Below are 26519 nucleotides of genomic sequence, written 5' to 3' on the forward strand. Positions count from 1 at the left end.
TCCGGGCTGGAGGCAGCCCGAAGGCGGATCGGCTCGGGAGGCGGTCGGAAGGCGCGACTTGGAGGAGGCCCCGCGTCCCGCAGGTACGTCGGGCCGTGCTCGCGGCGCCGGGGCTCGGCAGCCTTTCCCTGACCGCGTCGGGCGGGGGCGGAGGGGAGACGCGGCCCCCGGGACCTGGGCCGGGGTGGGGGGCGAGGAGCGCACCTGGCCCGGGAGGACCTCGAGCTCCTGCGCCCCGGGCTGCGCGGCCCCACGCGGGGCAGTGGACGGGCGAAGGCGGGCGGAGGTCGGCCCCCGGGGGAAGCAGGGGGCACCGGAGAGGGACCGGGCACCGGAGAGAAACGGGCCGAGAGCCCTGGCACCCTCGGAGGCCCCGGGGGTGGCTCGCGCTGGGCCCCGTCTCTCTGGGGACCGAGGTGGGCGGTGACCCTGCCCGAGCTGGGGCTTCCACGTCCCCAAGGGCCGCCCTCCCACGGCCCGGGCGCCCTTTCCGCCGAGCGGGAGGGACCCGCCAGGTGAGGGCTTTCGAGGCGGCACCTGCGCGTCCTGGGGGCAGGTGCCTGTGCTGCCTGCTAACCGCGGGGAACAGACTGCCAGGGGGTGGATTTTGGTCACGGGGGCTCGGAAGTGGGGAAGGTTCGGGACTCTCGTTCCCTGACCCGAGCCTGGCCTCTGCTCGGGGGGTGGTCTCCAAGCCCCTCCGCGTTCCTTCATCCTTAGCGTGTCTGAGTTAAGCCAGATATGATCGTATCTCATCAGTTAGGACGAGGACATCACAGAGAGCGTTTAAACAGTTTTTAAAATGAGAATGCTTTGAAGTTGCCCTTTCAACTTCTTCAACTTCTGCAAATGAGAACTTTTGTTTGGAACTTAGGTGCAAGCCAGGATCAAGTTTTTTCCTGGGGAAGAGAGGATTCAAATCTGAGATGATTCAAATCTTGCAGAAGGTCTTAGCCGAACTTGACTAATTCAGATCTTTACCAAAAAGCAACTGGTAGGTAGGGTGCCATGATTTGAAAGTAGAGACAAAAAAAAAAAAGGGAAATAGCAAACATCGTGACTTTTTGAAAATGACTTATTCACCCGTATTTTAAGTTTCTTCCTGTTTTAAGCAGAGAACATTTGCATCTTTAAACTTTTTATAATGCCAGAAGTCGATAGCATGTTTTGGAAGTTTCTAAGCTAACAGTTAATTTTTTTGCATTTAAAAAAAAAGGAATTTGGCTTGGCTTCCCTGGCCTGTGTTGCTCAGTGGTTAGGTCGTTGGCCCATGCATCAAAGGGTCTCTGGTTCAATTTCCCATCCAGGGCACTTCCCTGGGTTGCAGGTTCCATCCCCACCTATGGGGGCACGTGGGGAAGGCAACCAATTGATGTGTCTCTCTCACATCAGTGTTTTTTTTCTTTCTCTCCTCCCTCTTTCCCTCCCTCCCTTTCTTTCTCTCTAAAATTCAATGGAAAAAATATCCTCAGGGAGTGAGGATTAACAATAACAACAACAACAAACAATTTGGCTTGGCTGGTTAAATATCTTGTTTTGATTTTAATGATTGTATATGGCATCTTGGGTGTGACCTCCTCATAAAGATCTTTTGATAAATACAAGTTGTATTTACTCCTTCCAAATAGTAGACTTGTCAAAATTGTTTTTCCCCACATTATTAGTTAAAATGTACATTACTTTTTCCTCATACTGGAAAGCCACATCTGAGTTTTCTGAGTGCATTTGTTAAAAATTCAAGTTTTCTTTTTGCAGCCTACTCTTTTCAGGTTCATTTTCCATATTGCTAAGGAACATATGTTTTGGGGTACTTTAACCAAAGAGAGTCTCTGGATAACAATTCTCTTTTAGTTGATGAATGTCTGAAAATATCTATCTCATCTTTGCCTTTGAATGATCATTTAAATGGGCATAGATGTCTAGGTTGACAGGTATGTTTTCTCAGGCCTTTGAACATACTATTCCATCATTTTTTGGGCTAGGTGAGAAATTCTTTTTGGTCTTTTTGTTGGGATTCAATATGCATTTGTAATTTGGGAGCATTTGTTTCTCTTCAATTCTGAAAATGTTTTAGTTATTGTATCTTTTAATATTTGGATCTATACCAGCATACATGGCAGGTTGACTCTGGGTCAGAGGGCAGAGATTTTTTTCAGATTCCCATTCAATTAAGGCAGCGGTCCTCAACCTGTAGGTCGTGACCCCTTTGGCGGTCGAAGGACCCTTTCACAGGGGTCGCCTAAGACCATCCTGCATATCAGATATTTACATTATCAGAAGCCTTTTTCCTGAACCTGGATTTATGGAGAGTCTACTTTCAGTTCTCTGACATGCATTGGGCCACAAGTCCCTTCTCCGCTCCTTCTTCACCCAGGCATCACAGCCCGAGCCCTAATGTGGATATCTAGTTGTGGTTTCACTGTGGGCCACAGGGTTTCAAGTTCCTCCCTAATCTGGGTCAGCAGATGTCTGCAGCATAATTTGCCTCTAATGCCAGGCTTCTCAGACTTCCATCCTCCCCTGGGTCTTGGACGAATAATTCCTTGCTACCCTGTCTGCTTTCTGAATTCTTCAAGCAGGTGGTTTTTAGACTTTGTCCAGACCCCCATCCCTCATTTAGAGATGACTCCCTACAGTCTAACGTTAGCTATTGCCTTTTCCTTCCTCGGTGTCTTCCATTGAGTTCTCTGCCCCATGCTGCAATGTATTGAGGAACGAAAAGGAGAGAAAAGTTACTCTGAACTTAAGTGTCAAGTTCTGTAGTGTTAACTGTAGGTTTAGCATCATCAAAAATTATTATTGTTGAAAACTCACCATACTATAGGTACCATATAATATTTGTATGAAACAGTCCAAGATCTATGTTCTTATAAATTTTACATCTTAAAGAGACAAGGCCAGGAAAAATTAAAAATAGATGTGTTTGACCTTAACTCTTAGCCAAAAACGAATATATATTTCTTAAGATCTGTACTATGTATTACAAAGTGGAAAAAAAATAAAAGAATTTTGGTTGCCCAGTACAGTTATACTGAGAGGATTTTTTCAATAACGGATTAACCAGAAACACAATGGAATAAATATAGTACCAAGTAGTAATAACCGTCTCATCTTGATCCTGTTGATTTTAGACGTAGGAATAAAACTAGATCAATAGTCTTTATGGGTTAGTTTCTATTGTCTCATGTTTCTGCTCTTTTCATATTTATTATCTTCCTTCCTTTATTACCTGGATTGCTGTTGTTTTTTTAATTGTGTACTGAAAATTCCTTTCGAAAATTTGTAGACAGACATTTGAGGCCTAAAATGATGTTATCTTCTAGAAAATGTCCTTTGCTTCTGCAGATATCCATGAGCACTAGCATTCCAGAAATCATGTTAATTCATTTTCAGAGATTAAGACTGTCTGAGCCATCCAGACAAATTAAAGCTGTGCTGCAGGCTCTATGAAGATTTGTTTTCCTATCGTTCAGCCTTAGTGGTCTCATCTATGACTGCCCCGACCTTAATCTTTACCCCTTTCTTTCAAGGCTGTCTGTCAAAAGTGCTGCAGCTCACCGGAGTATGCTTACTGTGTTCAAAGTGATAGAAGACAATACAGAAAATTTTGGCAGAGAATCAGAAACTATAAAAAATAACATAGCAGATGAGAAAAAGAACCAAATAGAAATTATAAAGATGAAAATTGCAATGACCAACAAAGTTAAAAGCAGTGGATGGATTTAACAGTAGATTAAACACAGCCAAAGAAAGAATAATAAACTAGAAAATTTTTTCAGAAGAAAATATCTAGACTGGAATTTGAAAAGACTAAAGTATGGAAAGAACAGAAGAGAATGAGACATGGACGACACAGCTAAACCAATGCTTAGGTGAAAATTTATGAACTTAAATGGGTATATGAGAAATGAAGAATGGCTGAAAATTAATGAGCAAATATGTTCCTCAAGAAATTAGAATAAGAAGAGTAAAATCTAGTGGAAGCAGAAGTAAGGAAACAGTAATATAAAGCTAAAATTCATGAATAGAAAATAGGGGATCTATAAAGTGAGAAGTTGGTTTTTTTGAAAATGCCAATAAAATAATTCAAAATTGCAAGGTACTTCAAAAAAACCAGGCACAAATAACTCATCTAAGGAATAAAATAGGGGAATTCATTATAAGTCCTGCAGACAAATAATAAGAGGACATTATAAGTAACTGTCAGAAACTTTGAAAATTTAAAAACACAATGTACCAAAACTGACAGAAGAAGAAAAAGAAAATCTGAATAATTCCATAGCTGTTAAATAAGTTTAATGTATTTCACACACACAAAAAAAACAAGATAAACGAACAAACAAGAACAACAAAAACTGCAGGCTCAGAAGGTGGCCTTATTGAGTTCTAAAGGAAAGAAAATTTATAGGGTAATTTAACTTCTGAATGTAGATGCAGAGATTCTAAACAAAATATTGGTAAATAAAATCCAGAAATATATAAAAAGTTTAATACATCCAGACTAATTTTGGGTTTATTCTAAAAATGCAAAATTATCTTAAGACTGAAAATGATTAATGTAATCATCAGTGTTTATTAACAGGGTAAAGGAGGAAATTCATGTTATTATAGCAATAGATACAGGGAGAAAAAAAGAATTTGATAAATTCAACATTCAGTAATGAAATAAAGGTATAAGATTTAGAAAAGGGAAATAAAACCATCACCTAGCTGCTGATATGATTGTATACATAGGAAAATGTTTTTTTAAACCTACAAACTATGGAATTACTAAGTTAGTTCAGCAAGGTTACTCAATGCATGGTAAATGTATACAATATGCTCTCAACCACAATCACTCACTTGAGCCTCTTTTATTTGTAGGTTGAATCACGGGACCATGCCACATGCTTTGTGGACACTGTGGGTCTTGGGGACCGTCATCAGCCTGTTCAAGGAAGGGGCCCCTGATCAGGCTTCTTCTCTGACTTGTGACCCCACTGGGATCTGCGATGGCCACTCCAGATCTTTAATCTCCATCCCCTCAGGGCTCATGGACACCGTGAAGAGCCTCGACCTGTCCAACAACAAGATCGCCTATGTCAGCAACAGCGACCTGCGGATGTGTGTGAACCTCAAGGCTCTGAGGCTGGGATCCAATAACATTGACACGATAGAGGAAGATTCCTTTTTCTCCCTGGGGAGTCTGGAACATTTGGACTTATCCTATAATCTCTTACCTAATTTATCAGCCTCCTGGTTCAGGCCCCTGACTTCCTTGAACTTCTTAAACTTACTGGGAAACCCTTACAAAACACTCGGGAAAACACCTCTTTTTTCTCATCTCACCAACTTGCGAATCCTAAAGGTAGGACACAGTTACCACTTCACTGAAATTCAGGAAAAGGATTTTGTTGGGCTGACTGTTCTTAAGGAACTTGAGATTGATGCTTCCAATCTCCAGAAGTATGGGGCAAACAGTTTGAAGGTGATTCAGAACATCAGCCACCTGATCCTTCATATGAAGCAGCCTGCTTTCTTGCCGGAGATTTTTGTAGATCTTGTAAGTTCCTTGGAACATTTGGAACTGAGAGATACTCGTTTGGGCACTTTCCGTTTTTCAAAAGTATCCACCAATGAAACCAAGACAATTAAAAAGTTCACCTTTAGAAATGTGGAAATCACGGATGAAAGTTTTAATGAGATGGTGAGACTGTTGAATTATGGTTCTGACATATTAGATGTGGAGTTTGATAGCTGCACCCTTGATGGAGTTGGTGATTTTGACCCTGCTATGGACACAAATAAAGATGTCAGTAAAATAGAGACATTAACAATACGGAGGTTGTATATTCCACATTTTTACTCATTTTATGATCTGAGGAGTTTATATTCACTTACTGGAACAGTTAAAAGAATCACAATAGAAAACAGTAAGGTTTTCCTAGTTCCTTGTTTACTTTCGCAAAACTTAAAATCGTTGGAATATTTGGACCTCAGTGGCAACTTAATAGTTGAAAACTCGTTGAGAAATTCAGCCTGTGAGTATGCCTGGCCCTCCCTGCAAACCTTAATTTTAAGGCAGAATCATTTGAGATCGTTAGAACAAACCGGAGAAACTTTGCTTACTCTGAAAAGTCTGACTAACCTTGATATCAGTAGGAATAATTTCCATCCTATATCTAAAACTTGTCAGTGGCCAGAAAAGATGACATGTTTGAACTTATCCAGTACAAGAATACAGAGTTTAACCAAATGCATTCCTCAGACACTGGAAATTTTAGATGTTAGCAACAACAGCCTCAGTTCGTTTTCGTTGACGATGCCACAACTCAGAGAACTTTATATTTCCGGAAATAAGTTGAAGACTCTACCTGATGCTTCCTCCTTACCCATGTTACTAGTCATGAGAATCAGCAGAAATACAATAAATACTTTCTCTAAGGAGCAACTTGATTCTTTTCAAAAACTGAAGACTTTGGAAGCCGGCAGCAACAATTTCATCTGTTCCTGTGAATTCCTGTCCTTCACTCAGGGGCAGCCAGCACTGGCCCAAGTCCTGATCGACTGGCCAGAAAACTACCTGTGTGATTCTCCATCCCATGTGCGGGGCCAGCGGGTGCAGGACACTCATCTCTCGGCTTCTGAGTGCCACAGGGTGGCTCTGGTGTCTGCCGTATGCTGTGCCCTTTTCCTGCTGATCCTGCTCGCTGGGGTTCTGTGCCACCGTTTCCATGGCCTGTGGTACATGAAAATGATGTGGGCCTGGCTCCAGGCCAAAAGGAAGCCCAAGCGAGCCCCCCAGAGGGACCTCTGTTATGATGCCTTTGTGTCTTACAGTGAGCAGGATTCCCACTGGGTGGAGAACCTGATGGTCCAGGAGTTGGAGCACTTCAACCCTCCCTTTAAGCTGTGTCTTCATAAGCGGGACTTTGTTCCTGGCAAATGGATTATTGACAACATCATTGACTCCATCGAAAAGAGCCACAAAACCATCTTCGTGCTTTCCGAGAACTTTGTGAAGAGCGAGTGGTGCAAGTACGAACTGGACTTCTCCCATTTTCGCCTCTTTGATGAGAACAACGATGCCGCCATTCTCGTTCTGCTGGAGCCCCTGGAGAAGAAGGCCATTCCCCAGCGTTTCTGTAAGCTGCGCAAGATCATGAACACCAAGACCTACCTGGAGTGGCCCACTGATGAAACCCAGCAGGAGGGGTTCTGGTTAAATTTGAGAACTGCAATAAAGTCCTAAGATCCTTCATTAAAGGCCAGTCTTGGATTAGCAGTGGTCTTTATTTTATTTTTTAAAATGTATTTTTATTGATTTAAGAGAGGAAGGGAGAGGGAGAGATAGAAACATCAATGATGAGAGAGAATCATTGATTGGCTGCCTCCTGCACGCTCCCCCCAACTGGGGATGGAGCCTGAAACCCAGGTATGTGCCCTGACTGGGAATTGAACCTTGACCTCCTGGTTCATAGGTCAACACTGAGCCAGGCTGGCAAGGCTGGTAGTGATCTTTATATCACTAGCTGTAACTAAGTCCATTCTGACACAAGTATATATAAACCACATGAGGATTTGCTTACTAAAACTGTTCAAGTTTTATCTAGAGTGCTGTTTTATAAAAACTGCTTAGCCGATTGGAAAAAAAAAGGGATTTGGTTTTTCTTTATCCTGGGAGGTAATCAGGATCTAAGTCCATTATTGTTTTCTGAATTATCTATAACAAATAGTTTAGTTCATTAGGAAATTGCACAGATGAACAGAAGATTTCAAATGACTGTAGTCAGCCCTGCTAGTGGACTCATCCATGCCTACAGTGGCCATCCCACTCAGCTGCTCTCCTGGTCAAAAAGGCAAAACGTTAGGGTCACCCAGCCCCAATATTGCTTTTCCTAGAAAAAAAGTGTTGTGTGTCCCCATCAGACTTTACAGGATACAAATTACCTTAAAAAGCGTGTGTTTCCATGTTAATTGGGTCTGTCTGTCTGTCTGGGTAGTTGATAGGTTTTTTAGCCATAGTTACTTGAGTGAGGGTACACAACACAAGATACAGTAAATTACATTTTTCACTGAAAATCAAACTAATAAAGTAAATAAAATACTCAGTTTAGGAGGATTTGAAAGAAGCTGCCCATATCCTGACTCCTTTTCCTCTAGCCTCTAACCATAGGTGCAGTTCTAATTTGTCTCGAGTGACCCTGGCTCTCAGCCCCGTCTTCTAGTCGTGGTGCTTTTGTCTCCCTGGCATCGTGGTGCTTTTTTGCTTCTTTGAAAGGTCTTGTTTCTGATTCTAAAAAGGCCTTCCTTTTTTTCCTTCTGAAAATTTATAATAGTACCTGTGAGCTAAATATATTTTTAAACTAGTATAAACCTCTAGGTTCCTCATAATGAGAAAAAATATTTGGCACACAATTATTTTGAAAGATAGATAATATTTCCCTGTGTTACTTTTTATAACGTAGATTTAATAACACATTAAATTTAATGCAATTCATGCTATTTACTGATTTGGTACAACTACCTTCTTATGTGAAAGGAAGTGAACTTCCTTTGACCCCCACTCAGTTCTCAGCAGGAACTGGGTTTGTGTGGTTTATTGGGCTCTGGAGTCAGAAAGTCCTGGTTAGTAGGTACGTATCTTTGGGCAAGTTACTTAACTTGACCCAAAGTATTTTGCCTTCAAGTAGGGATAATAATATCGAGATCATAGGGCCTGATGTAGATATTAATGTACAGTAATGTTCACTAAGTCACTGTTCCCTCTGGAGGGGTGAGGAGGGCTAGAGGACCAAGCCATGAGAATGAGAACCATGAGGTGGCTGCATGGGGTGGCAGGGCTTCCTGGAGTAGATGTTGGGTGTTATGTTCCAAAAAGTAATTCATCTCCTTATGTATTATGATTGACAAATGGGTATTTTTCTGTTAAGGGTACTAGCAGGAATATAAGAGATCCTGTTGTTCACAGAAAAATATCCCAAAGAAGTAAGTTCATTAAGTATATAACAGACTATAGTCCCTGGGACAGTCACATAATACTTCTCTCTCTCATACAAACTCCCAGGAGAGTGTTATGGCGGAAACAGTGGCCAGCCTAAGAAAAACATGGAAAAGTTCAGGAGAAGGAAACTTGAGGAGGTGCTGCAGAAACCAAACACAATAATGGACTTTTTGCTTTACTTCTCTATTTCCTACATTAAACACAATGTTAATTATCATGAGAACTAGATACATTTAACATGGACTTGATCTGTTAGATTGAATTGCAATAATTTGCACAGCAATAGAAAAATAGCTTAATACTTAATTGATAGATTTAAAGGAATATTTTAAAAATATTTTTCTGATTGTGAATGTTAAACATGTTCACTGTAGAAATTTTGGAAAAGAGATAAAATTATATAAAAGAAAATAAGAATCAGCTCTTATCCTTTTATCTTCAGATAACCACAGATAACTGTAGTGTATAGGTCTGTACTAGCTATACTAATAGAAGGGTAATATGCTCATTAGACTGGGTTGACCGGACATCTTCCAGACATCCAACTTCCTTCCAGACAAAGCCACGGTAGCGGGGGCCAAGGCAGACGTGGTTAGGGGCAATCAGGCTGGCAGGGGAGCAGTTAGGGGCGATCAAGCAGGCAGGCAGAGGCAGTTAGGAGCCAGTGGTCCTGGATTGTGAAAGGGATGTCCGACTGCCAGTTTAGGCCCGATCCCAGCAGCCGGACATCCCCCAAGGGGTCCCAGATTTGAGAAGGTGCAGGCTGGGCTGAGGGACACCCCCTCTTTCCTGTGCACAAATTTCATGCACTGGACCTCTAGTATATATATATATATATATATATATATATATATACACACACACACACACAGTGGTGGGCAAAAATAGGTCTACAGTTATTCATATGGAAAGCACAGAGTTTATTATATTATTATTTATTAGTTATGGTATTATTTTCTATATATGTGCATATATAACTTCACAAAATTGAAATTCAATTATAAATACTTAAACTGCATAAAAAAATAGCACTTTATTTTTTCCCTGAGATTGTTTAGCTATTATCTAACATATTTCTGAACTCTGAGAGTCATTCAGAATTCCAAGCAAATTCATACTGGCTTACTTGCCCAGGGTTCTAAATTGTTCTAAAAGCTACCCTTATGCACCCATCCACTGAAAATAAGTGGCAAATACATCAGAGGTCAATTTATTTTATTTATATTTAAAAATATATTTTTATTGCTTTCAGAGAGGAAGGGAGAGGGAGAAAGAGATAGAAACATCAATGAGAAAGAATCATTGATAGGCTAACTCCTCCATGCCCCCTACTGGGGATTGAACTCGCAACCCAGGCATGTTGACTGGAATCAAACTGGGACACTTCAGTCCACAGCCTGATGCTCTATTCGCTGAGCCAAACTGGCTAGGGCCAGAGGTCAATTTAAGGCTCCTTTTCCAGAAGAAAAACTAATTTTTAGTTAGTATTTTATCCAACTATGAGCTCTTTTATTTGTCAATAAAATCAAGACTATAAAATCAAGAATCTTGTTTTATCTCCTTAACCCTTGTACATTCCTGGTATGTAGTAAGTATTGAATTGCCGAAATGTGTGCTGAGTAGAGAAATAAACCAGAGTTAAATCTTCTAGTAATCTGGATGCTGAACCAATCATAACACTGAAGCACTGGGCAATTTCACGAAGGCCAATTACCAACAGGTAGAAATCCTAGTGTGCTTCTTTGTTAAAACTATGATGGAACTTTGCATAGCATTAAGTATATTGCCAATATTTTTGACAGTGGGTGTGTTTTTTTCTACTTCTTATGAATGCAATACCTTTAAATATTACAGAGTAGATGCCTGGTGTTATGTATACAGCGTTGGCTATTTAACAAATGACCAGTAATTTAAAATGAATTAATTTTGGGGAGTCTGACATATCATTCATGGGTTAATTCTTTCTGACTGGTCTTTGCTATTCTGTTAATTTTGTTCCCTCCTGCAAACGGATTATTTTATTCTTTCAATAAATATTTATAGAGTGCCTATTACATACCAGGCACTGCTCCAAGTGCTGGAGATACAGTAGGGAAAAAACAAACAGATGAAATTCTCTGCCTTCATGGAGGGAAAACAAACAATAAACAAATCTATGATATGATTGCAGGTATGGATAATTGCTATGAAGAAAATAGAAGCAGAGTATGGCAACAGAGTGACTGCGTGTGTGTGTGTGTGTGTGTGTGTGTATACACAGAGTTGCACAAAAGATTGAGAGTGATTCTCTCCACTTCAGTGCAGCCCCTGGGTGGGCTGCGTGCATTTGGCAGACTCAGGAAACCTGGCATAGCTCTGGCCCACTGCGTGGGCTGTGGCACCTAGTGTAGAGGTTTCAGGAGTAATTGTCTCTATGGGAGGGTTTAGTGGTGCCGAAGTGGCCAAGTGGTCACAAGCACGAAGAGTAGAAAAGGCCTTATCCTTCCACCGCAGATTACTTCACAACTCTGCCAGCTTCTTTGAAGATGCTGAATTGAGCAGAAGGTATTAGTTATCACTAAATGGTCTGTGTGAGAAGTGCTTTGCAAACCTCTGAAACACTCAACAGATGAGATCATTACCAGCCAAATCAGAGGAGGGATGTCCTTGGGGGTGTTTGTAATACACGCGTCACATGTGTGGATCAGAAAACAATCGTAATGGGAAAGATGCAGAGCGTGCTTCGTTGGTTTATTTCGTTGCTCAGTTCTTTAAATTCTGTCCACATAGACAAATTGCCTTAGGTAGACCACCAAATTTTATTCCGTTTTCTAAACTCTCGGAATCATCTCTAAAATTAAAAAATGATTATCAATAGTAAATGTAGAATCAAGGACTTGAAAACATTTCAACATGCAACACCTTGCTTCCTGTATCATTCCAGCCCTAGTGAGTAGTTAATGCCTTGAACTACTCCTATCACCATGGGTTGCCAGGCTACCAAATAACGAAGCCAATCCAGGATTTGTCCATATAAAATGTGTGTGCGCTCCCAGCTAAATCTCAGTTAAGGAGGTTGCTCTGTATATGGCCAAATAGCAGAAATATTTAAAAGTATCATTTGCAAATATAAGCAATGGCATGAGTGCACATTTCCTTTCATAGTTCTATGTGCTCATTTAAAAACTCCATACATGATTTTTATAGCATTGGCTTCCAATGCTGCCATTCCCCTCTTCCTCTTTCTTTCAGTATTTGACCCTTGCATTTATTCTTGTTTTATAGTTGGGATTGCGGTATCAACTTTTATTACTAGAAATTAGGTGTATTAGAAATAATTATGATAACCAATGCTATAAAAATCATGTATGGAGATTGGGGGAGGGAGCAGTCGTTGTTAAAAGTGCATTTAGGGTTGGTGAGAGGCAGGGAACAAGGGCTTTTAAAATTAAAATTCCAAGCTATCTGTTTCTCTCTCTCTCTCTCTCTCTCTCTCTCTCTCTCTCTCTCTCTGTGTCTTTCCGTATACTTACCTATCTTTTGCAATGTCCCATCACATTTCCGCTAAAGCCCTTAGGCCGGAACATATGGAATATAAAGAGTAGAGTATGTCTCTTCTGGCACTTCAGTTTCTAACCAGAATAGTAGCAGACACAGGGGAGAAAAGAGACCAGTAAGTGGTTTTGATGAGGTAGGCGTTTTGGGAAAACAGAGAGTTTTCTGTTGTGACTACAATGAAGATAATGAAAGTTTAGATGGAGGAATGCATCGCCAGAAACATTTAAGATAACATTTCATAACTTATGTTTTAAAAGGATACGGGTTACTGATCATCCTCTTCAAATCAACCTTCTCTTTGCAGTAAGGGCAGGTCTGCTTTTTACCAACAATACACCAACCTCGGATGCAGAACTCATGAAAGCTTGGGCATCTTGTTAGGGAAGCTTCTAGATGTGAAAGGCAAGGTTTGCTTTGTGAGGACATGCTGGAAATGATTCCATCTGTGGGGTGGAGGAGTGGAGGGTGAGAGAATGGCTGTCAGTCATGGCCTGATTGTGCGCGTCACTTTTTGAGGGAGATCCTGCAGGACAGTGGAACCCCCAGGACTGAGCTTGGAGTCAGAGCTGCAGTAGCTTTATGGCCCTGAGGAGTTACCAAGCTTCTGGGCCTCACTTTATCCTCACAAGAATTAAATTAGATTAAGAATGTGAAAATGCTTTTCTATGGTAATATCTTATGTAAATGCATCATTTCATTTCTCTGCCCAGCTTACCGTGCATTTCTCATGCATTTCCCATAGCATTCCACTATTCTACTCTTGTGCATTACTCACTATATGTGATCAGACTTGTCTTAGGCACTTAGATGGATTTAAGTTATGTGGTCATAAACTTATAATCTTTCTATTAGTTTCTTATCTTTTTTTATTACTGATAAGGAGCTGGTTGTTTTTAATAAAATATAAATCTAGGCATTTATTTGTATACATCCCCTTATCTAGAAAGTCTGGCCCTTTGCCTCCAAAGTTGAGAGTGAACCCTATGCTTCCCACAGCACCATGTGTCACACTGTATCATGACGGTCTGCTTCCATGTCTCTTCTGGACCATATGCCACATCTCATTCATCTCTGTCCTCAGCACCTTAGGCAGAGCCCAAGTGCCTACGTATTGCATGAATATTTGGATGAAACACTTAAAGCCAATTGCTTTTGCAAATACATTTTCCCAGGACCCGCAACATTGTTGATTTGAGTAGGATGATGACCTACAATGAGACCCATCCTATTGATTCATTTATTTCTATGGCCATTGATCTTAAGGTGGCTTTCTAGATCAAGATCTCATGATTTACTGCCTGGCCTACCACACATCCATGTGAACAGCAATGATATAGAAGGCCCTGCCATGACAAATGGAGGGTCGTGGAGGTGTAGACAATCAAGGCCGTGCGAATAACTCCTCAATATTAGATCTGTGTGCAACTAAGAGTTTCCACTATTGTATATCCTTGGGGTTGGGGTCACTTTTGCAACATGCTTGGGTGAAGATAAAGTGGTGCATTATATAACAAAGATTTGAAGCAAAACCCATTTGGCCCTTTATTTGTAAGGGCTGGAGCCAGCATTGAAAAGTCCACCTCCTCTTTAATACCCTCTTTCATCTCCAGAATCTCCACGCTTCTTTGCTCCAGAGCAAGACCCAGATCTCTGCCCCTGCCTTGTTAGTAGGACTCATGTTTGCCTGCTTCTGGCTAATATGACTCATGCTAAAATGGGCCATTAATAACACTCCCTGCAAAGCAAATTTAAAGATAACTGCATTTTGGATTACGTATGCACACATATACAATGATTCCCAAGGGCTTTTAATGGTGGAGAGAGAAAATATTTCCACTTGCAAAAGGCAGCAGGGGCTCTGTTCCAACATTTTAAAAGTAAGGCATATTTAAAACTAGAGCCAGACTTGGAAAATTTCTATTAAAAATGATAGTTTTTTGGGAAAGGTATCCCACTGAAAAACCAACATAGAAATCCATATGGGATATCTTTGTTTCTTACCTTAACATGTTAAGGCTTAAATATTGGAGCAAAGGTTCCTATTACATTTCAAATGCATCTGATCCAGTGTTTTACTCTCAGGATTGAATAAGTGTAATCTCTCTGGATTAAAGAGAATTGAGTCATAAGCGCTGCACATCTAGGGTCTTACTGACTGAGTAGGTGGGCTTTGCAGGCAAGAGGCAGATGGTTTAACTGCCTCATAATGCCAGAGCTTTGAACTGAGTGTATCGTAGTATTGTAAAATTGATATTACACTATAAAGTATTATGTACTTAGAAAAGAGTTAAAATACTGGTTGTTGGCCAGCACAAGCACAACTTTGCTATCCAGAGGCACCTGCATAGCAGCACAGGCTGCCTCACTCAGGGCACTTGATGTTGGCAATCTTTCCACATATGAGGTTTTCCTCAGTAGTTACTGGAGTTCCCAGAACATGCTGGTCTCCAGGCCCAGGCTTGACTGGTCCCTAACATCCAAGACCCTTCAGCCAGTAGATGGCTGTTCGGGGCAGAACTCATAGGTAGAGGAGCCAAATGGTCCAAGAACTAGGTGCTAACATTTTGGTTCCTCCTTTTGTAACCTACAGTGTCCTGCTGTCTGTGGCATTATCCTCTTTGCAGGACCAAAGCTGGTATTTGCCTGCACCCATTACCACCGGTGACACAAGCAGTTTCCTAGGATGACAAAGCAAAACACACCTTGTCGTTCTTGGTCCTGTGAGATTCAGACATGGGGCTCCACCCGCATAGTTCCGAGTTCCTCCCTGCACCTATAACTTCACTCTTTTCCTCACCCCTTAACCCCCTTCTTTCCCTGGTTCTTCTTGGCTATCTGTTCACTATGGCTTCACCAACAGTCCAGCCAGCATCCTATACAGATGCTAGCCTTCCTGTCCCTGTGGCACAAAGATTCCTTTTTAAAAAGGAACTAACTGAAGCAGAAGGTTCACCTTAAATTAGCAGTTCATTATTCAGCAGGGATGATCAGAAAGTCTCAAGAAGAAAGATGGGCAGAAGGATAAAGGCCTGGGAACTAAGCAAAGCAGGGAAGATGGGGATAGAAGGAGGAGAGGAAAGAGGGTAGGTGAGGAGACAGTCTTACTTGACTTGCCATCTCCCATACCCAACACAGATTATTTGAAATTTGCCTCCCAGTATTGCTTCACAAAGACCAAATGGTTTCCCATGAAAAGGATACACGTGATTGCAGGAAAGCTGGTAAGTGTTTTCAATGAGCCCTTCTTCATCGAGCTCCACAATGATTTTTTGTCCACAGATGGCACAGATGCTGTCTGATAAGCTCCTTGTGGGCATCCCACTGTCGCTGTAGAACTGTTGGGAGAAAGGCACAGAGCGTTGTTGAACAGGAGAGCACAGACCATTCTCTGAACACAGGGAAGACACTGCCAGGCTTTGGGACAGGGAGTCTACTGCTTCCTCGTTGGTTTAGAACTTGAAACACTTTTTCCCATGGGAACAATGCTAGTCGGTGTGAGGTTTCCAGACAAAATCCCACGGAACCTCAAATAGACCCAAAGTACATTGCTAAGTATAATCTCCACTCTAATCTTCCGACAGAGGAATCCTTCAAGAGGAACAGTTTCTATTCAGGGATGTAGCTCAGAATCACACAGGAAGCTTTTAAGCTCATAATTCTGGAGTAAATCCAGGCATCTCTATATTTTTTAATCCTCATGTAATTGTAGTGCCTGTAAACACACACACACACACACACACACACACACACACGCATACACCATCAATTCAAGTCACTGGGGGCTATCCCAATGGCTTGAGGCAGTGCGTTTACGGATTTGGTAACCTGAAGTGAAGATGACAGAAAATGGGTGTGATCAGGTGAGAAGTCTCCAGAAAGTTGGTGCTTTAAGACTTGGTTGCCTTGCTAGGTTAAATCTCTTCTTCCTGATCCACTGGACAAGAGGGGCATACAACTCTTCTTTTCCTCTCTTGCCCATCAGCAAGCACAAGAGGCCCTGGGTATTTTTAAAGGGGTATGGTTTCTGGTTTTTGTTGGAGGAACTGGGAGTGAAAATGCTTCCTCCTTTGTTGACTTTAAACCTTATAAGAAAGGCAGTTGGCCCACAGATGACACATGGCAGAGGAATCCCAAAAGGTAATCTTGTTCCAGCATTTCACCACAGAAGTTGGATTCCAAGCTCAAGGAAAAGGGTAAGATAGAGCCTATGGAGATGGGTGGAAAGGAAATCAAGATAACGTCCACTTAGTCCTGCCCCATAAATGGGGAGAGAGAACAGTTCAGAAGTTCATTCTTGCCCTCACACTAGATTTTCCATTTCAGATCTGGCCGTGTACCAAGAGACATGGCTGAGAATTCCTGAAACCACTGGGTCAGCCCTGCAGGCTTTGGTTTATGTTTAAGAGATGTGCATGTGTCAGGCACAGATAAATGCTCCTACTATCTGACTCTGAAATCCATCCAACCAGCAAGTATGTTCATTCTGAGTTTTATTTTTAAGAGAGTTAAACTATTAGGGATTTTTTTTTAAATTCCAGGGAACAATATCCAGTCAGAATTACATTTAACACACTTTTTATATTGTTTACTTCTTCAAATGCTATACAATAATAACTGATCTTTATGATGAGTATTACCCCGAGGCACTGTTTGATTCTAAAGTGTTTTAGTTGCATCAGATATGACTTTTATTTGTAGTAGGCAGAAATAATGGGTTTTTGGTATTGTTGAATTTTTAATCTTTTAAATGATGGCAATTGGAGTATGCTAGATATGGTTACTTCCGAGTAATTGGTATATTTTAAAAGATGCCTTATTTCCTAACCACTTTATATCAATGAAAAATGTATTTTCTAATTAATTAGCAAAGACGATTTTGGTGCAAGGAGAACCCAAGGAGCAATTGGGCTGAGAGAACCAAGAAAGATTTATTGATTTCTGAAAATGGACGCAAATATGGTGTCAGATGAGACCGTTTCTCCATGTACCATAAGTGGTTACAAATCATAAAAGCAACACTTACCCCTATAGTAGAAGCCATGTAATCCGAGCAGATCTCTGCAAAGTCTCTCCCCATTATGCCATAGTAGAGGCCATAGAACAGAGACACAATGCCAAAATCCATGGCATCTCTAGCCTTGATTCTATTGAAAACAACAGCACAAGAAAATAAGAATGTGGCCTTTGGGGGGCAATGGGAGCGCTGCAGCTAGGAGGATATTTCCTGCCGCGGTGTCTAATAGAAACTTGGGGGTATTTTTTTTTTCATTGATTGGTGTAGTTTGCCTTTTTGTTCATGAAAAAATTTTAAATTCTCTAAATTTCCCTAAAGTTTTACCACTCAGTGCTAAGTGGAGAAAGTAATTCTTGAGAGTCTTTAAATGTTTCTTAAGATCGCAGTCCTTAGACACGCTGATTGTAACCAATGGTTCTCAAGCTGGGCTGAGCATATAAGGACCTGGGCAGCAATTACATCACACTTTCTGGGGATGAGGCCTGTGCAATATTTTTGGAAGCTCTCTGGACCCCAGGCATCCCATTGGGCAGGTAACATTCCAAACCTCTTTAACAGAGCAATAGTTTCAGCCCTAAATATAGAATAGGATCACCTGGGGAGATTTAAAACTAGACTGATATGTGAGCCCTCTTCAAGGGCTCTAATTTAAGTGGCCTTGGGTGGGATCTGCACAGAAGTGCTCTTTAGGAGCTACGTAGATAACAACTATAACACAGCTAGGGTTGAGAATCCCTGCTTTAGACCTCAGACTTTACAGAATGCTTTCAAATACTTGATCCGACCTGAAAATATTTGAGATGGAGTCAAGAATCAACCTCAAGTTTTGAGGCCTTTTGCAACTATGCCATAGTTGTCAGGTATTAGTCAAAAAAATTTTTGCAAGTTGGATTATATTTCAAATACAATAGGATTCTCTATTAGAACCCCTTTTCTTTTTAAAGAGAAAGATCTCTTTTTTAAAAAAGTAAAAAATTAGTCTCTAATTTAATTTCTTAATCTTAATCATTGCATATTTGTTTTGTTATATCTATCAACAGTCTCAATATTAGCAGTGGGCCTGGGTGGGTCGGATGGAATCGGGAAGCCAGTGAAGAGGAGTTGGGTAGTCTGTCTCAGGAACCTTCTTCTGGTTGTTTTTAGGCTCTGTTAATCTGAGATGGAAATGTAAAGGTAGAGAGTTTGTAGACTTAGAGGGTACAGATCTTTGGTGATGTGACTTGGGAATTCCAACACAGGTGGCAGCTTCATCCTTTCAAGATTTGCCTGGGTATGTATGTATGTATGTCCTATCTAATAAAGAAGGAATATGCTAATTGACCCTCACACTATCGCAAAGATGGCAGCACCCACAGCCAATAAGGAGGGAATATGCTAATTGACTGCCACATCCTCAACGATGGCAGTGCCCACAGCCACAAGATTGCCAGCAGGGGAGGGCAGTTGGGGGTGACTGGGCTGGCAGGGGAGGGCAGTTGGGGGGACCAGGCCAGCAGGGGAGGGCAGTTGGGGGCATTTGGGCCGGCAGGGGAGCAGTTAGGCATCGATCAGGCTGGCAGGGGAATGGTTAGGGGGTGATCAGGCTGGCAGGCAGAAGCAGTTAGGGGCAATCAGGCAGGCAGGCAGGCGAGTGGTTGGGAGCCAGCAGTCCTGGGTTGTGAGAGGGATCCCAGATTGGAGAGGGTGCAGGCTGGGCTGAAGGACAGCCCTCCCCCTCAGTGCACAAATTTCATGCACTGGGCCTCTAGTGTGTGTTTGTGTGTGTGTGTATGTGTATATATATATATTACTTTATTTACCCCTTCTAGCCCCCCAACCCCCACCCCAGGCCCTCACTACACTATAGTCTGTGTCCATGAGTTATGCATGTATGTATACAAGTTCTTTGGTTAATCTCTTCCTACCCAGCCACCCACCCCTGCCTTCCCTCTGAGATTTGACAGTATGTTCCATGCTTTTATGTCTCTGGATCTATTTTGTTCATCAGTTTATTTTGTTCTTAAGATTTCACATATAAAGATCTAAAGTGAGATCATGTGATACCAGTCTTTCTCTGACTGGTTTATTTCATTTAGCATAATACTCTCTAGGTCCCCCCATGCTGTCTCAAAGGGTGAGAGATCCTTCTGTTTTACTTCTGCATAGTATTTGCCTGGGTAATGTTACAACTAGGAGTGTGGGAGGAGTAAAGATTATCTTCCCTCCAAGTCCAAGGGAGCAGGTGTTGATAAAAAGTATAGTAAGAAACTCATGGCTCCACAGAAGAGGATCTCAGTGCAATGATAATCAACACTTCAGAGGGAAAAAATAATTCCTTTCCAACCTGAAGGGTTAAGGCCTTGCTATGCCTCATTACAGGAGAGGTCATGGTTAAGGATCTTAAAATCTTATGAGATAATATAGCCTTGGGACAACATAGTTTCAAGTGACTTAATAAAAGCCCTTACAGCATTTTTGCATTCACTCAAAGAAAGTAATATAGACAGTACGCTAAAGAAAAATCAGTGTCTTTCTCTGTCTTAAACTAGCAATAACAGATCTGTACAGTTACTTTCTATCCCTTTCCGGCTAGAAAGTGGTAGGAGCTCCTATTCCGACAGCTTCACGAAGTGCTTATGAAATCGGATTGCGCTGTTGCCATAGGAAGCGTCCCTTCCACCAGGGCTGGCGCTCTCTCCCATCGCCTCCTTATTTTATGAGTTAAGGGTTGCTAATCTCTGCCTTTCAATTTCTATTATGGCCACAGAGTAACTTCGATGTGAGAGGCATCTGGCAAATTTCTGTGTGAGCTGCTGTCCATAGCTACGTGGTGTGACTCAAACCCCCTTTCCTGAACACAGGTTGATGACACAGCCTCAGCTCCACTGGCGAGGGCCTTCTTCACAGCACATCTCAGCCACCCTCTCCCTAATGGGAAATTGGTCTGAGTCATAGATACAATGATCCCGATTCCTTTATTTCCCCCAAGATTTTTTTGCTCTGTTATCTCATTACTTCCCTTTCAATGTCTAAGCACTCGGTTTCCTCCTTTTCCAACTGTCCCCAGCAAAAGGGACTTCATGGGTACTAGAAACAAAATTCCAGAGCTTACCGTCCAATGAAAATATAATTGGAACTTTGGCCAGTGTTCTAAGTGGGTAGAGAGAGCATCGGCCCTCGGACTGAAGGATCTTGGCTTCAATTCCAAGTCACGGGCACATAACAGGGTTGCAGGTTCCATCCCCAGCCCAGGCAACCAATCAATTTGTCTCTTTTACATCAATGTTTCTCTCTCTCTCCCTCCCCCTTCCCATCCCCATCCCTTCCACTTTCTTTAAAATCAAATGGAAAAAAATATCCTCATTCTTTGGGTGAGGACTTAAAATCAATCAATCAAAAGAAAGTGAAAAATATTCATTTGTCATAAAAGTTGTTGCATGCATTGGTATCTTCTCAATAATTTACGTGGATCATTAAGCTGTATAACTTCCTTTGGAATGTTCTTTTCTAGGTGGAGTAAGGAGGGGTGTTTTTTTTTTTTTTTTTAAAAAGGCAAATAATCAAGATATAGATACAGAGAACTTGGCCAAATGAATGTTCCAAGCAAGTGCTTGGAGATATTAATGTCTTCATTGGAGATACTTACTTGAAAAATAAATGAAGTCCACTCAATGAAAATATGATAGCCAAATAACCCACAACACCAAATGTGTAGCTGAGTTTATAGATGAGAAGAAACCATTTGTAGACCAATCTGTGGAGTGAAAAATGGGGCAAAACACAGAGCATGATATATGGTAAAGTATTCCATCTTTTTCAAACATTGTCATAAGTCAGTTTTGAGTTTCTAAAATTTTTATTTATTATGTAATACAAAGAACATAAATATATTATATCAGCTATCATGTGCATGTGTTTCTATGTATATGCATATATAAATTCATTGTGATTTACCCATCTTCCTCAAGTAAAAATGGCCTTCAGGGAGGGTTACTCTACCTGGGACCCTGCCTCCTCCTTCCCTCCTTTTCCCATTTGGCTCCAGGGTTAGTTCGCTTAGAGTGCTTGTGGCAGGAGTACCTTGGAGGGACAAGCAAAGTTGGGAGAAGTCAAGAGGAGACAGCACCTCCTCCAGGAGTTACTCTTCCTCCTGCTCCTCCTGCTGCCCCCTACCCCAGAGCAAACAACCTCAGCCCTCATCCCACCTCGTTTCCATCAAAGAGCCCCTCCCCTAGCCCTGGGATGAACTTGCAAGAGTGCTTCAGCCTTGTTTTTTCTGCTCCTTGGATGCCCTGACCATGACCTCTCTTAAGGCCTTTCCTTCTTCCCACAGGGCCTCGGTGGGGAAGTGAGAGGGTGGGGATGGAGGGTGGAGAGGAGGTGATCTAGAAGGGAACCCTGTACCCTGTTCGTTCCCCTCATCCCTGGCAGTAAAACCCATAGAAAAAGCTATGCAGTGGGCCACACGGCTGCTTCATGCCTGGGAGGATGTGGGAGGAGGCTGGCGCCCAGTTCCACTCCTGGTGCGCCACAGCACAAGTCCCCCCTACTCCAGCCCCGACACAGGAAGAGGTGGTGGAAGGAGGAGCCGCGAGCTGGGAGGCTACCTTTGGTGCCTAGAGACAATAGGGGGTGGCTGGACTGATGCTCTCAAGGGCGAACAATGGCGGGAGGCCCTGCTTGCCTCTCAGTCCTTTCTTTCCTCATCCTCCTGAAGCCCCTCTCCTGCCGTCTACACCAAACTTCATTTAGAGCAGTGATTCCCAAAGTGGGCGCTACCGCCCCCTGGTGGGTGCTGCAGCGATCCAGGGGGGCGGTGATGGCCACAGGTGCATTTGTTTTACCTTTTTTTTTATTACCTTTCTATTCTGAGTTCAATAAATAGTTTCATAATTTCAAACTTCAATGTTTCTAATTTACACCTTTCTTTACTATATTTTACAAAAAAGGTAGAAACATTAATACATATATCTTTCTGTTTAATTGCTATTAAAATTTTTAAAAAATTAATTTCCAGGGGGCGCTGAGTAATATTTTTTCTGGAAAGGGGGCAGTAGGCCAAATAAGTTTGGGAACCACTGATTTAGAGTCTCACTCCAGAAACCTGACCCCACCCTCTCACCTCCAACCCCTGGAGCCCTGTCCTCAACTCTCCCACCTCCCCTGGCTTCCTTCCTGTTGGAGCCATTGCATCAAATGCTTTAGTTCTGTGATATTACTGATGTAGTGGTTTTGAAATATATATACAGTGGGGCCTTGACTTACGAGTGTCCCGACTAAGGAGTTTTTTGAGATACCAGCTGTCTCTCGGCCGATTTTTTGCATTGAGTTGATAGAGTAATTTGAGTTAACGAGCTCCTTAAGGAGCTCAGTCTTGGAACAAATTAAACTCGTAAGTCAAGGCCCCACTGTATTGATTTCAGAGAGGGAGAGATGGAAATATCAATGATGAGAGAGAATCATTGATCAGCTGCCTCCTGCACGCCCTACACTAGGGATCAAGCCTGTAACCCTGACTGGGAATCAAACCATGACCTCCTGGTTCATAGGTTGATGCTCAACCACTGAGCCATGCCAGTTGGTTTTATGTAATGTTTTGATGTTATTTTAAAAGGTACCCTACTCCATTGAGTTCCAGTCAGAAGGGACTTTCTGAAACGTGTTTTAAGTGGGGGTTGTGGGCTCACTGGAGAAATGAATTGTCATTTACATAATTTCTATGGTGAAATGCTTTCCTCATTTCAAGCAACTCACATGCAAGGGCAGTAGGGAGGCCTCAGCAATGCGGAGTTACAAGGAGGAGCGGGAAACTTGCAGGAGGTGACTCCAGTCGCCGTGAGGCTGTGTCATCACTATGAGGGCCAGAGCGGCTTTGGGGCCAGAGCGACTCCTGGGCCGTGGGGTTGGTCCTTTTGCTTTGCCAGTGCTGAACAGTTTGAATCTTTGCTTAGTGCAGCCAGACCAAGGTGGAAGTTTGTGTTGCTAAAGGGGTGATGATGGGAAAAGAGGCCAACCTCGAGAGGAGCTCCTTCTTCACCCCAAAACACCAGTGTGCACCAGAGTGGGGCTCCTTGAACTCCACACATCCTCTCTCTACCTGAAGGGCCCCTCTCAAGGTGGTGCCAGCACCACAGGTGTTCTTAACAACTTCTGTAAACGCAGGGTTTCTCTGTGCAAAGCAGTTTGTTGATGTAATTAAGCTACCGCCTGCTGTTGGGAGCAGGGGCTTGGCATTCCGGCCGGCGTCTTTGGGTTGTTTCTGGGCTCTGCCACTTAATACCTGGGGGACCCTGGCCACCCTACTCCGCATTTCTCCCTATGACCGCTCACTTATAAAGGGAGGGTGATGACACCAGCTCCTAAAATAGTTCTGAAGGTTGTGTGAGATAATGTATTCATGTTTCAAAGACCTGGCACATTAAATGCTTAATGTGTCATATTGTTAGGGATGTATTAGCTTTTTCCAAATATCACCCCCTAAATTTTCCTCCTTTTAGGGGTACAGGTTCCCAGAGTCCAGAACTTCCTTGTTAATTGGATTACAGATAAGCCAAGATGGAACCTGGGGTAGGCTTCAGAGCAGTGCCCACAAAAACACTTAATGGGATCAGGCCAAGCTCTTTGTGGCCTATTTTTGAGCCTGAACATTGCTTGACAGACAACCCGACCGTAGTAGAGACGAAACCCACTTCTCCTCTGCGACTCTGCCCCTCAGCAGGGGCTTGGTGTGCTCTCGGGAGGAACAGCCGCTTTTTAAACTGCGTTGGTGCAGGAGACCACTCCTCGGGGGTTTGCCTTCCGCACCATGCACGGGTTTGCCTTCCGCACCATGCACATTTGCTATAATGTGATGACTAAGCAAAGATCCATAAAGATCCTTAGGCCCACAACCTCTACTCAATGAGTTTCTTTATCCTGACTGCTTTTCTGAAAGAGAAGGGGCCCTAATTAGCCTGTCCCATTGTTTCTCTCCAAGCGGCAGCTGGGTCTGCTTCACATGTGAGTGGAGTGGCTTGGCCCTCAGACTGTTGCAGGGCTCAGAGCTCCGCGGGCAGGAAGAAGTGGACAGGGATGCACTGTGGGCACAAGAAGCAGAGGGCATGGGACCCCGGCCGTCTGAGCTATAGGAGCCATGGGGGTAACAAGGCAGCACTTGGGTATTTTCTGGAGTGAAGTTCGGCGTTGAATGAGCTGATGTGCACAGGACTGCGTTTCACCAGGGGAATGCATGGTGCATTGGAAAAGAGAACTGCTTTCATTGAAATGCAATATCGATTATATCCAGGGGATGAAAAGAAGTACATTTCAAACTTAGATCGCATCGCAAGTCTTAAATAACTGACAACATTCTGTAGGAAGGAAGGGTCCCAGCTGTCCATTTGCTGATGAGGGAACCAGGTCCTTACAAAGACTAAGACCTCAAACTGGCCAGTATAGAAGGTCTCCTAACACCACCCCAAGCACTTCCCAACGTGGGATTAAGTGAAAGTACTCAGAAGCCTAAATTCATTTATTTGAATTTCAATCTTTATCATTACATGTATTGATCTAATTTCTCTTACTGCATATTTTTCCTTCTCCATACTAGAAGGAAAAGCTGATTTTGTCTCTCCCACTTTTTTAGAGGATTAAACACAAACATCTGAATGGCTGAATAATCATAAAAATATTTTACCGGCGTTTATGACTTATTTTCCAACAAACATAAAAATGTGGCATTGTCTTATTACCATTAAACTCTTTACTTATTTTCTCTTTCTTCTATCTCAGTTTTAGCTGGAATTGGGTTCAGATCTTATCTAAAGAACAAGGAGAGGGAGAGCAAGCTTGTGGGCACATTATAAGCACTTTGGAAAGATGTGAATAATGTGATGAAATTATATAAATGTCCAGAGGTTGACAATGGTCATTAAATGGAATTTTAAAGCCTCATTTGTTATGAGAGTAATAAATCATTTCTTATGATATAAACCTCATGCAGAGTTGTTAAAAATATGGACTTCTAACTCTTGCTCTGTTATAAAATGTGTGTGACAACTTATAGTGGAATAAACAAAATGCTGAGTTAAAAATAAACATGCAAATAGTGCTCTAGAAAACTTAACAGTTTCACTTCTCTTTCTCCTGGACTTCACTTCTTAATAGCTAAAGTAATAAATTTTACAGGCATGTCTGAATCACCATTAAATAATGAATGTGAACTGACGGTGGTATGGCTAATCTAATCTCCAAACAGTTTTGTTACTGAAGACAAAAAAAAAAAAAGCATAACATCCTCCTCCCCTTGTTCCCCTTCCAGGAAAATGGAAATTAAATATACTTTTTAGTGTTTACAATAAAGGGCATGGCGGAGAAGAAACAAGTAGAATACCTACCGGGGTGTTCTCCCGGAGAGGGGCTTTCGCGTAGCTCTGAAGAGGATGTAACTGGTGATAACTGAGAACATTCCCCACATGGACAGAAACCGCCACCAGTAAAGTTTTATTGTGAAATACAAAGGGACAACCCACATCTGCAACAGGGTCACCAGCTGTTAGAGAAATGAACAGAAAGTCTCTTTCAGGACTGAGGGCCCAGAAGGGCATGCCCATCGTCAAACGATTCAGAATCCTGTCTGTAACCCTCAACTGGTTAACCATTCAACTGCAAACGCCTCTGTAACATGCACACGGAGCGGGTTGGCACAATTATCTGAAAATTCGAATGGGAAATAATTAAAAAGATCCAGCTTCTGACACTTTTTTGGGATATTTCAGATGAAAGTAACTTTAGGCTTGGACAGCTGTGTGATTTTGGATAAAGGAGCTTCCTTTCAGTTGTAAAATGGGACATAACAATGCCTGCCCCGCCTGCCTATGCTGACTGAGGTGGGAGGGGATCAAAGGAAATCCCTGAAGGGAAAGCGCCCTGCAAACAGTGCTGCAGGGAGCTCAGGGGCTGGTGTTACTCTGGGCACACGTGCACATGCACCGAGATCTCCAGGGAGGAAGTGGTGTCCCAGCAGCT

General features: G+C 42.4%; 2 protein-coding genes across 6 annotated transcripts in view; one reads left to right on the forward strand and one right to left on the reverse strand.

Moving 5' to 3' along the window:
- On the forward strand, nucleotides 1–7274 carry TLR2 (toll like receptor 2). Of its 3 annotated transcripts, none has more exons than XM_070415345.1 (2): nucleotides 1–83; nucleotides 4864–7274. In XM_070415345.1, the coding sequence occupies exon 2, from the start codon at nucleotides 4880–4882 to the stop codon at nucleotides 7229–7231; it is 2352 nt and encodes a 783-aa protein (XP_070271446.1). In that variant the 5' UTR covers nucleotides 1–83; nucleotides 4864–4879; the 3' UTR covers nucleotides 7232–7274. The 3 variants fall into 3 exon arrangements, with proteins under 3 accessions (XP_070271446.1, XP_070271447.1, XP_070271445.1); XM_070415346.1 differs by lacking the exon at nucleotides 1–83 and adding an exon at nucleotides 3723–3989; XM_070415344.1 differs by lacking the exon at nucleotides 1–83 and adding an exon at nucleotides 3723–3872.
- Nucleotides 4534–26519, reverse strand: part of RNF175 (ring finger protein 175) — a 35355-nt gene continuing 13369 nt past the window's right edge. The window contains exons 4-10 of one of the 3 annotated variants that reach the window (XM_070415348.1): nucleotides 25889–26043; nucleotides 21160–21267; nucleotides 17544–17664; nucleotides 15722–15855; nucleotides 12783–12884; nucleotides 11885–12018; nucleotides 4534–5771 (exon numbers count right to left, since the gene is read on the reverse strand). In XM_070415348.1, the coding sequence (XP_070271449.1) occupies nucleotides 11898–12018; nucleotides 12783–12884; nucleotides 15722–15855; nucleotides 17544–17664; nucleotides 21160–21267; nucleotides 25889–26043 (741 nt within the window). In that variant the 3' untranslated portion in view covers nucleotides 4534–5771; nucleotides 11885–11897. Of the gene's footprint in view, nucleotides 5772–10117; nucleotides 12019–12782; nucleotides 12885–15721; nucleotides 15856–17543; nucleotides 17665–21159; nucleotides 21268–25888; nucleotides 26044–26519 lie in introns of those variants that run through there. The other 2 variants (XM_070415347.1, XM_070415350.1) reach the window with 2 other exon arrangements.

Source organism: Myotis yumanensis, unplaced genomic scaffold (genome assembly GCF_028538775.1).
Source record: "Myotis yumanensis isolate MYYU_CA2020_CCGP unplaced genomic scaffold, mMyoYum1.0.hap1 SCAF_5, whole genome shotgun sequence".
In the NCBI taxonomy this organism is placed as follows: domain Eukaryota; kingdom Metazoa; phylum Chordata; class Mammalia; order Chiroptera; family Vespertilionidae; genus Myotis; species Myotis yumanensis.

What these genes read in the sequence shown, in the direction of transcription:
- TLR2 (XM_070415344.1), top strand. Translation starts at nt 3,844, where the DNA reads ATGGACGACACAGCTAAACCAATGCTTAG. An exon ending in ACAGCTAAACCAATGCTTAG is followed by an intron (nt 3,873 to 4,863) that starts GTGAAAATTTAT and finishes TTTTATTTGTAG; the next exon opens with GTTGAATCACGGGACCATGC.